The following is a 12,120-nucleotide window of genomic DNA, read 5'->3' as shown; positions in this document are numbered from 1 at the left end:
ATAAGATTTAAAAAACTCAGTGACCTATATAGAGAAAATGTTAGTCTCTAGTAGTCTCTACATTCGCTGAAGACAATATTTAAAGCTTTACTTAATTAAATAAAGCTGAAATTGGCTTACAATCTTACGCATGTAAGAGATTTTTCTCTAGTAAGCGAGTAGAGAAAGCATTTTCTCTGGTAAACTAAGAGATACTATGTTTAAGGACACTGCTACTTGTGCTGCTACTGCATACCTACTTCACTTACTTAAACAATATAACTATGGTGTTAGTCAAGGTGTATATTGAAGGCGACTATTGTCACTACTACAAATGATGGTGCACTTGGTTGCACTAACTTAGATTATTGAATTGGCGAGAACAAAGGAAAACTTCAGGCATTAAAACAAAAATAAATTAATAACTTTTAAAAAAATTTAGGGTTGAAAGTTGCATTTCAAGATTATTAAATAATCTTTATAAAAAGAACCCTAAAAAGCTCTAATAACCTAATGTAAGAAGGTGTAAAAGCGCCATCTGTTATATTTTTCCTGAAATATTTTCATTTATAAACGCCATCTATTATATAGATTTTGAACTACAAGAGAACCTTAAAAGTCGCAGCTACTCACCGCTAGATGGCGGTACTACTCATTGACAAAAGATTTTATCCACTCACCGCTAGACAGCGTAACTAGTTTTAATGCGTGTTTGCATCGTCTCAACCAGAAAGTTAACTTTACTCTGTCATGAACTTTTGAGTTGGTTGATAAGAATATTAAGAGTTCAACTTTTTTGAAAATAGGTGTGAAGAAGTTTTTAAAGAAAGAAAGAAAAAAAAGAAAGAACATAAAATATTTATTTTGTGCAAAATTGCGAATTACATGTGACTTGTTCTAAACTTCAGGATTTACCCAAATTAGTACCAATAATTTAAAGTTTTAATCGATGTTGAGATTCCTTGGTTACCTGAAGACGAAAAGAAGCAAGTATGGCGAATGTTATCGAAATTAGACTAGTTCAGAGATCCTGTCTCATGCCTACACCATTTTTGGAAAGCTCATATACCTTGCAATGTTAATTTCAACCTTGCGTTTCAAGTTCACATTACTTATAAAAAGAAGTTTATTTACCCTCAAGTTTGCCTTCGAACCCAGTTTAATACAAAGTAAAACGTTACCGAATAAGCAAGCGTGAAGTTTCAACTTGGGAATTTTATTTATTTTTCGTGTTAGTGCCTACCTACCGCCGTGCATATGGCAACACTGGGTGTCTATATACACTCGTGTCAGCAGGACGGACGAGTGTTTTGTTGTTGTTCAAGATTTTGTAAATCAAGGTGACCTGAAGAAGGTCATCGAATTTGAGAGACCGGAAAAGTTTTTCTATTTACACGGTTTGACATTAACGAAAATGTTAGAGACTCAATCAATACTAATGTTTTTCAGATATCATTAAGAAAACATACATACAGTCGAACATAGAACCTCCTCCCTTTTTGAAGTTGGTTAATAAATTACTTACTATGTTTGGAATTTAGGCAGTGATTTTTCATTTTTGCTCTGCACCAATTACTCGTAGCGTGATGATATAGCCTATATATAGCCTTCCTCGATGGGCTATCTAACGCTGAAAGAATTTTTCAAATCGGACCGGTTAGTTCCTGAGATTAGCGCGTTCAAGTAAACAAACAAACAAACTCTTCAGCTTTATAATATTAGTATTTATTTATTCACAAGGTAAAATGTGTTGTTACCTACCTACTTGTTCTAGTGGCTCTGGTTATACCTACTTTTAAAAAAATAGAGTCAAAAAGATACAGTCCCTACCCTACACTACAGTTACATACACTAACGATATGTACAGAACCCTAAAAATGCAATCGAAACTATATTCTTAACTTTTCATCTCTTTTTAGCCTTCTGTCAGAATTAATTGCACAAAATAGCAGGTCCTTGCACAAAATAGCAGTTCAGTTCAAAATAACGACTCAGTATAAGTAAAGTAGGGTCGCCCTACCCAGGTAGGTGGGTCTGGGAACATACCCTACGGTCCTGGAGCTGTCACTCACGCCACAAAAAAACGGTTTCCGTGCAAAAACGCTCCTTTGAACATCGGAGACTGCGGCGGCTTGAATGAGGTTCCAAATTTGAATTTGGAGGAGAAATTATAAAAAGGTATGTGGTACTGGAGCTGAGAATCAATTTCAGTTTAGGAGGAACAAAGTTGACATAGGAAAAGAGTGCTTTTAAAGAAGGACAGATACATTTGTAGCGAATTAGAAATCTCTATTTTTTATATTTATTAATGTTACAGGAAATGTATGAAATCCGTCAAGGTATACAATTCCTAGGATTTGTGTATAAGTCCTAAAATCACCCGGAAATGTGTGATGTAAATTATATTAGACACATTTCCTAGGAAATTTACACATTTCCTAAACAGCAATCGTAAATGTAATTAAGAGTTATTTTTTTTCTCCGAAACTTAAATGGCGCTACCGCGCCGCGGCCGCTCTGTATGTGTAAGGTCGCAAGTCTAACCTAACCTAACCGAGACTTTGTTATCCAGCTACAGGAGTACTAAAACCTTCATGTCAATAATAGTTTAATAAAAGAGATGTTAAAATTAGGGTTTTCCAATACTTCAGCGTAATATGCGTGATGCCGAAAGAAAGGTATGCCAATAGGCAAATATTTTTTTCAGCCGAAGTATAATAGTGCGAAAACAACTTTCAGGTTAAACAATAATAGTTGTGAGTTAAAAGTACCTATCGGCCAATGTGGTTTGGCTAAATGAAATTTTATTCGTACTGAGGGGCACCCGATCACACGACCGCGCTTGTGCTGCTTAGTTTTATACATTTCCTAATACAATATTGGAATTCTATAAAATTCCTAGGAAAAGTATACATGTCCTAGGATATGTGCGTATTAAAAAATCTGTGAAGCAATATTTTATACATTTCCTAAATAGCTTCGGAATTGTATACATTTCCTAGGAATAGTATACAATTCCTAGAATTCATACATTTCCTGTAACATTAATACTAAATACGAAGTTGTGGGGAAGAAAAACAACACTAATTTGATCGTTTCTAAATAATATGCAAATGGATGTGAAAAAATCTAAGCCTCTACCAGGTTTTCAAATCGAATTAGGTATTGGCGTAAACTTTAATGTTCACTAACAATTAAATTTAATAAATAAGATCTATTATCAGAATTTTCACCATGTATTTCTGTAATTTCATGATAACTGTGACAAAATATTTATCTTCAAAAATTGTTGGTACAATAAACACTGGCATCTACGAGTATTATAGCTTAAATAAATGCTATTTAACGAAACATAATACACGAGTAGTTAATTACTTAATGAACCTAAAATAGTACCATAAGTTCATAAACATTAAATAAATAAAATAAATTGAAAATGTGTATGTAGGTAGACCAAGCCGTAATATTTACCTGCTTCAATCCCACATTACAAAATTATATTCTATAAAATTTACAGATTTCAATGTTATCACGGAAAATACATTGGTATATTTTCCATTTATTAAGTGAAATCGCTTGGTTCATAAGTTTCCTGTTTCATGAGCTCCCGATTTTATTTTTGCTTATTTAGGAACAAAACAGTCAACTAGGTAATGCGACCTAATCGAACGAAAAGTTATGATTCGAAAGCTAAAACGAATGTCACATTGTCTAGTCAATTTTCCGAGATGACATAAACGGGAGCTAGCGTCCCAATAATGAAAGTCATATAACATTATTTGTCTCGTATCCTTTTAATATTAAGAATCATCCTCACATTTTATTATTCACCTAACGTTTTCCCATAACTGTAGCGAGAAACGAACCATAATGTTACACAAAAATAAAATAAAAAAAGCATTTTAAGGCCAAAACCAGTCATGTGGAACGGAGGGCCTGCATGTCCCACGCACACAGCCAACTCAGCTGATTTACATCTTGATGAACCAACACGGTAAAATAAACTCTATCTTGTTCTACAAAGAATCGTCTTTCGAAGAGATACGGAGTGGTTTTTAACCTGGTACCGCTGTTCATGAGAAAATGCGCTTTATTTGTATCGTTGTAGAGTCTGTAACAGAATGGTGTCAAAGTTATGGTGCATTTTATTAGTTTCGTGTGTGCGTGAGCTTACCTGTGGAATTTGTGCGTGTTTTTAAAAATGGCCGACTCAGATTATAATAATAAATTAGTGTTTATGTCATCGGCATTATTTTTATATTCACACGGATATTTTGGAATTACTCTGTCTTAGTGAAGTTTATTGTAATAGCCTTTAAAAGTTTCTTTTGCACTCAGCCATGCAAATGAGCCTGTAAAGATTTAAAAAAAAATTAAAAGCTTTTATAAGTTTAAGTGTTAATGGGGTGATTTTCCGTATGTTTTAAACTCTAAAAGCTCTGTTATTCTGTTTTAATATAAACCTGTAACGGTAGAGACTGTCCTACTTAGATATTTAGGCATTTATTTTTAAGACCTTTAATTTTCTGTCACACTCAAACACTGTAATATTAAATTAATACAAAAATTACTTTCATGAATGAAACTCCTGAAACTTAACGTCATGAAACTTATTTAAGTGCATATTTGCTTCAGCTCTACATTCATTGGTATAATTCTAAAATAAAGAAGTCTTTATGTTTTTTTTCTTAGCAAAGGTTTTTAAACTTGAGCTCGATACGATAAATTACCAAAAGTTTATTTTCAAAAGTTACCCGACTCTACCGAAACCGAGAAAAACTTAAAACTTTTGCCACACGATGAAAAATGCACGCGCATTCAACTAACAACCAGTTTTCACAAAAATAACTATTGCATTCTCACTCTAGTCCTAAACTAGCCGACTCGTCCCAAACGGGCCGCGTTCCATTCTGGAACACGTTTCAATTCGAAATTCATATTTGGAACGTTCGCTACCGGTCGCCCTTGTAATAGTTGGCCGGTGTTATCAAACGGCCAGTATTTCTCGACCTCTGGCGGCACAAAGAAGTTTGTATTTCCGACCTTACTGGATAAGATATAAGGATGAGCTCGTGAGGTGACAGGGGCTTTCCCAAAATGGCGGTAAGTCGTCGGCAAGTGCAGCGCGAACGAAAATATACGACGCTGAGTTGTTTTGCCGCCTTATCACTCGGGCCAAAGGTTAAACAGGCGGCGGAGAGTTCATGATGTGCCTATACTCCTTTGATCTCTGCGAGCAAGGCGCGAGATAACAGTGATGATGAGTGAGGGACGTTTCAAACGTTCTATTGACAGTAGGTAATAACCTAAAATTCAACAAAACTCTATGTAGGTTACATAGAGTTTTGTTGAATTTTATACCTATTTAAATGGGACAAAGATAATAAACAGTCATTAGGAATTTTATTAGAAATTCGTAAAAAAATTAAATACATTTTAGGACTCTACATTGTTCGTAGGAAATAATTGAATTTTATCGAATGTTTGATATGCATTATTGTAGGTAGCTACTGCTCATTACTGATTAGTGATTAGTTATCATTAGCAAAATGATAGAATTACCGTTATTGATAAAGATTAAGGTAATAGCGAAATGAAGAAATAATGTTAACGTCTGATTTATAAGAAGGCCTTTACTTAAAATTGGGGAACAAAATAATTTAAGTCGACTTAGTTATAACGTTATCGACTTTTCAGAAACTATGTTTCGTTCGGAAAACAATTTAGTAGCGACACAAAGAGATGTCGTTTTGATTTTATTATGATCGAAAGCGAATTTAATTCGAATCTCAAAAAGACAAAAATGCGTAGTCAGGCCAGTCTGCACGTTGTCTAGTCTAGATCGCGGGCGAGGGCCGCGCGGGGCGGAGGCGGGCTCTCAGTCCGCCAACTTAAAAATGCCGCTCCGCAGAGCCTCCGAATCGATACCGCGCGCGTCACGTGCCGCGAGCGCGACCAATCGCCGCCGCCCCCCGCGGGGCGCTCCGCGGCCCTCAGTGCACGCCAGACCGCCGCGCGAGACGGACGCACGCCGCGCGCCGCAACCACACGAAACCGGTCCGATGCGTGACATGTTATAGTGCGATGAGTGCGTGGACGGAGGACGCGCTCTCGTGGCGCGACGAGCGGCTCAGCCTGACCGAGCTTCCGAGCACGGCGCGCAGGAAACAGCGCAGCGCGCCCTACCGCCTGCACCGGCCGCATCTGCCCGCGCCGCACGTGCCCGAGTCGCCGCCGGAGCCGCAGGGCACCCACATCTCCCGGCTCTACCCCGAGCTGCTGGCCTTAATCTTCGAGCGGCTGCCGGTCCGGGACCGCGGCCGCGCTGCACAAGTCTGCCGCGCGTGGAGAGATGCCGCCGACAGAAGATCCGTCTGGAGAGGAGTCGAGGCGGCGCTGCATCTCCGGAGACCGGCGCCGGTGCTGTTCGCGTCGCTCGCCAGGCGAGGCGTGCGCAAGCTGCAGGTGCTCTCCCTCCGGAGGGGCCTCCGGGACGCGGTCGCCGCGCTTCCCGGACTGGAGTCGTTGTCGCTCAGTGGATGCTACAGTGTCACCGATGCGGCTCTCGCCAGTGCGTTCGCGGCGGAACTGCCGGCTCTAAAAAGACTAGACTTATCGTTGTGTAAACAAGTTACGGATTCCTCGCTCGGTAGAATAGCGCAGTCGCTCAAAAACTTGGAGGAACTCGAGTTGGGAGGTTGTTGCAATATCACAGACACTGGACTGTTGTTAATAGCGTGGGGGTTGAAAAAACTGCGTCGATTAAACTTGAGGTCGTGTTGGCATGTGAATGATGCGGGGATAGCGCACCTCTGCGGCGGAGGTGAGGCGCGAGGGACGCCGGACCTGGAGCATTTGGGTCTGCAGGACTGCCAAAGGCTAACGGACGAGGCATTGAAGCACGCCGCGACGGGTCTTCCAAATCTGAAATCCATCAACCTCTCCTTCTGCGTGGTGACGGACGCGGGCCTGAGGCACCTGGCTCGGCTGCCGCACTTGGAGGATGTCAATTTGCGAGCGTGCGACGGGGTGTCGGACGCGGGGGTGGCGCACCTGGCGGAGAGCGGGCGTCTCAGGGCGCTGGACGTGTCGTTCTGTGATAAGGTGGGCGACGAGGCGCTGTCGCACGCCACGCTGGGGCTGTCGGGCCTGCGCTCGCTGTCGCTGAGCGCGTGCCGGCTGACGGACGAGGGGCTGGAGCGCGTGGCGCGGCTGTCGCAGCTGGAGACGCTGAACATCGGGCAGTGCACGCGCGTGACGGACCGCGGGCTGCGCGCGCTGGGCGACGGGCTGCTCAACCTGAAGGCCATCGACCTGTACGGCTGCACGTGCATCACGCCGCAGGGCCTGGACCACATCGTCAAGCTGCCGCGCCTCAGCGTGCTCAACCTCGGCCTGTGGCATGTGCGGTGACCACGCTCGCGCTAGTGTAGTGCTGTGTGAGTGCGACGGCCGTCCGTGAGGAGCCGCCAAGGTTGTATACTGGACTGTGGATAAAGAATTAACCAATTTTATGACATTATCGAATTAATTGTTAGGAAGTGGGGTCGCTTTCTTTTACGTGTTTCTGTTTTGGCCAGTTCCGTTGAAGTTGTGTTTGTATTAAGTTTGAAGTTCGAAATTCGGTTACGTTTCGTTTGTTTCTGAAGAAAGTCGCCCCAGCGCCTAGTCGTGATATTGAGCCAGATCTTCTTGAAGACGCCATTTATTGTAGTGTACTTGAAATGATAATAATTTGTTTACTCGCTCCATTATGCGATGACGCAAACGGCGAGCCGTCTGACTATGCAAGTGTTACTAATTCAGGAAGATCTGGTTGTTCAATATAATTGCTCCATTAGTTAGATAGACATTTAGCCATTCTTCAAATTAAAATTGTTATGGTTCGACCTTACGCACAACTAGGGAACTAACAACGTTGCTATATTAGGTTATTTCAATTGTTTTTGTGGCAAATGTTTGGGAGATAAACTGTACATTTTGTATTTACTAAACAAAGGCTCTGTATGAGTAATAAAATACGTAATATAATAGGGACGAATACCGTTAATGCTTCTTGTAAAGGGAAAAAGCGGCTTATCTTGAACTGTCGTAAAACCACTATCGTATTTTGTAAGGAAATTTTACCGTTATCCCTACAGCTTTTTATAAATTCAAAGCATGGGATTAAACAATAGTGTACACAGAACAATACAATTACTATTCAAAAGACCAATAAGGTTTTCTTTACTTGGTAAATAATACTCAATTATGTTATAACGGATTTTTATAAATAAATGGGAAATCCGGGTAGTTTAAAGAATATGTTTTAAAACAAGCGGATTTATGATATTAATTAAGTTACTAGCTATCCAGAGAGCAAAATTTTTCCTACTGCAATAATTTCTGCTATTCCGCCTCCAACAGATTATTATATAAAGACGTACATTATTCGTATAAATAAATGTGACGCAATATAAAGCTGACGTTGATTTATTCGACCCATTTATTATCTTAGCACTGTATATAATCAACGATTTTCTCGTAATAAATTACAACAAATGCCTTGACACACTTGCGTCCGGACAAAACTTGGAAAGTTAGAGATACCAACGTTTTGCCGTGCTACATTAGCTGTGCAACGAGGAAAGCAACTGTAAGTTTAAGTTAAAAAATGTCTTCCAAGTATATAAAAATTACTACCAAACGAAAAGTGAAATGTAGAATACTCAAACGATACTTAAACATTATCGGTACGCGTATAAGTCCATTTGCCATAGGTTTAGACAATTATTATATTGATAATCATAAATTGCTTATTAATTATAAATAAGTTTACTACAATTGTAATTTGACAGTATCCTTTTTGTGGATCTAAAATGTATTTCTTGCACAAGTTGTTACTGAAAACGAAAAAACCGAATCAGAACAAGTTGAGTTGTTGGTGGATTCGCGTAACTCAAAAGATTTCGCTTTTTTTAGATTTGTTTTTCTATTGTGTCCGCTGAAACGCGTGTCGGCGTGCGAAGTAAATTCCAAAATAAAATCCAAATGTACTTCCATTTTATTAGAAAGTACAACTTATTTGTTTGAAAAAGAAACTGTATACTCGAATCCAATTGTTGATTGAATTTGCTTTAGGAAATTGTCTTGGCTTATGAATGTTTTTCTTTTACCAACTTATTAAACTTTTTGATACATTTACATTTATAAATTATCTCCCAAAGTCCACGATCTCGTTCATACGTAATTTTTGATATTATATTAAGTTATTAACTTCAATTATTGTGATGTCTGCGTAAGGTCGAATTAGTAACAAGGAATACGTTGTATACTTCATCGATACGTTGTTTTTGTACAAACAAATGTAATATAGGAGAAATGTATTAAAAGTCATGGTTTAAGTTACAAATTATTCTGGACATTTTATTTTTCTCCTTGGAATATTACCTGAGATACTTGGAACCGTTTAGAAGGATGTTACGAGAGAAACAAGAAATAAAGCTGGAGTTAGCATCGGATAAAGTTAGACAACAAAAGTTAACTCTTCGCGGTGAAGGTCTCGTCGACTTAGATAGCATTGTCTAACTTTGATCAACCTACAATATTAATTTACGAGCATTTTGTAAATAATCTACGAGTAACATACAATACAAATTCATCATCTGGTCTTTTCCAAAAACAGCAGGAAGTGTGCCAAAAGAACACTTAAAATGTGTCTACAAGAAAAGCTGAAAGTAAAGTGATAATAATTGACGATGACATACCTATTTGAAAAAAGTGCAATAATAATAAATTGACAATATTTTTGAATAGATGCCATTTCTTTTGAATAAAATTAAATGATGAAATACATATTATAATATTATAATGGATTATCTGCTGTTTTATATTATGTTATTTAATTCGATAATTCGTATAATTTCTGTCGAATCAAGTTAATGAAAAATAAAGGAATATTCAATCCTAAAACTTTCCATCTACAATCGTACTGAAAGAAACAGAATCAGAATCTTTATTTGCGTAAAAACATGGTACTCGTATATGAAGATGTTACAAATTATAATGATAAACAAAACACTCTATGTGAAACAGGACATTATTTTATTCCAAGTGATGAATGGACAAACCAGAGCAATGCTTCTAAATTATTGGGTGCCGTTTGAACCAGTATCAATGAGCAAGACAATAAAATATATTGGCCTCAATGCGACAACGATAAAGCTATGTTTCTTACGTGTTGATAAATTATAACAGATATAGAGCTGTATCTATTGTATTCGGAATATATATCTATTCGGAAGTTTGATAATACCAAATTATCAAACTTCCGAACTTGCAAATCATTAAATTCTTACATCATTATTATACCGGTTCTATAATATCTATTCTAGTAGGTAAAAGTTGATGGTCATTTAAAATCTACGCTAGGTAGACTTACTTAAGAAACAACTTCCATTCTACGTTGTCTTTTGTAGGAAAGAATCATCTGGCATTTCTGATTAACATTTTAAAAATATTAATTGAAGGCATTCCTTTGAAGGAAATTTATTATTAAGGAATGACTACGACAATGTACTACACATTGTCCTAACAGTTCAAAAACAAACCATTATTATGAACTGACGGAATATCATCGGAAAAGTATTCTAATAATAATAAACCCAGTGGATATTTTATCTGCATGAAAAACCACATAGGTCTTGATGACGTTTTGGGATATTACAAACATTTCCTAAAAGTGTTTTAACTATTATTTTCTGACCTCAGGTTGACACTGTAAGTTGTTTTGTTCGTGCATAATTGGGTATTTTGATAAAATATTATTGCAACTTACTTCAAACACACAATTTTAACCTCTTAGCTGTGGCTGTGTGGTTTTGTATAGAAAAAGTCCAGCTAAGCCTATGTGATATTCTTATTTATAAACTAATATCTGAACTAGCTGGACTACACATTTTTGTAAAAGTGGCTCATAGTACCACTGAAGAAGATGCTACAGTTTTTATCACCTGGTGTCACAGTAAAATCAATTTTGGAAATTCTGAAGACTGCGCAGTGGGAAATCAATACAATGAATTATTTCCTATTTCTGTTTCCAAGAATATAAATGAAAAAAAAATATTCAACGTGAGTCATAAAGACATTGTCACCCAACCATTTCGCCGTGTAAACACGAGGAGGGAAATACCGGAGGAAATACTAGGTATTTGTAAAATGAAGTTCCAAGAATCAAGGAAAATGATTTTATTTACGAATATAATAGGTATTAAATCTCCTACCAGGTGAGGTAGATGAGGATTGAAGAACAAGCTAAACATTGGTTACTTATTCAGTCGTAATAAGTAAGATTTTGCAAGAAAAAATTATGTGATATGATGTCCTGGCAACTAAAATACAGTCGAGCACTAATAAAAGTTTTAAATTTCAGCTTGAAAATTACTTTTCAAATGCTCAAACAGAGGAGTCATTTAAAACAGTACCTAATAAATGAGATACATTTTACAATGAAAACTACACTACACTATCCTCGATTCTAAGTCAGTGTCTCTAATCTCTAATATCTATTCTGCAACTATGCTTAAATCTCGATTAAATCTTAAGAATAGTTTCAAGTCATCATCGTCTCTTTAGTCTCCACTGCAGGAGCCAACACATTTTTTTCCATTTTACCAGAAACAAAATGCAGGATTTGGCCTATAAGTAATCCTCACGCTAACCAGGCGGAATAGAGAGGCCTGATGTTCGCATATTTCTCACTTAGTCGCCCCATACGACATCCACAGGAATTTTGATAGGTCTAAAGTTCTAAACATAGTTCAGCCAATCTCTGGTTCGTACTTTGAATCGAATTTGACTCGTTTCATAACTCAAGCCCTGCTGATATTTAAAGCTGATCTGACAAGCGTTGCCCACGCGTCTTATTTATAGATTTGTTAAATCAGTAAATAATCCCATCTTTATTACGTAACGAACCTTCTTGTTTGTGAGAATATATTGAGAGAGTCGCCTCTGGAAACACTGATTCGATTTAGCTAGTAATCAAACGAATTATTCTTGTAATTTTATTCAGGTTTAAAACGGTTTTAGTAATTTTCTTATATCGAGTTAACTTTGAGATCTAACACACTGTGGGCCGAGTGTGAGTTTACATAAAAAATG

At 37.8% G+C, this 12,120-nt stretch overlaps 1 protein-coding gene across 1 annotated transcript; it reads left to right on the top strand.

Moving 5' to 3' along the window:
- The first annotated feature begins 5,877 nt into the window (after nt 1-5,877).
- Ppa (F-box and leucine rich repeat protein partner of paired) lies at nt 5,878-9,373 on the top strand. The gene has a single exon (XM_028311313.1). It carries the CDS (start codon nt 6,064-6,066, stop codon nt 7,390-7,392), a length of 1,329 nt encoding a protein of 442 aa, XP_028167114.1. The 5' UTR covers nt 5,878-6,063; the 3' UTR covers nt 7,393-9,373.
- The last annotated feature ends 2,747 nt before the right edge of the window (nt 9,374-12,120 follow it).

Source organism: Ostrinia furnacalis, unplaced genomic scaffold (assembly GCF_004193835.3).
Source record: "Ostrinia furnacalis isolate ACB-3 unplaced genomic scaffold, ASM419383v2 OfSCF3271, whole genome shotgun sequence".
Taxonomy (NCBI): Eukaryota; Metazoa; Arthropoda; class Insecta; order Lepidoptera; family Crambidae; genus Ostrinia; species Ostrinia furnacalis.
The sequence above is the reverse complement of the archived record's forward strand: the minus strand, read 5'-3'. Positions and strand labels throughout refer to the sequence as shown.

Coding starts and splice junctions, on each gene's coding strand:
- Ppa (XM_028311313.1), top strand. CDS start 6,064: ATGAGTGCGTGGACGGAGGACGCGCTCTCGTGGCGCGACGAGCGGCTC.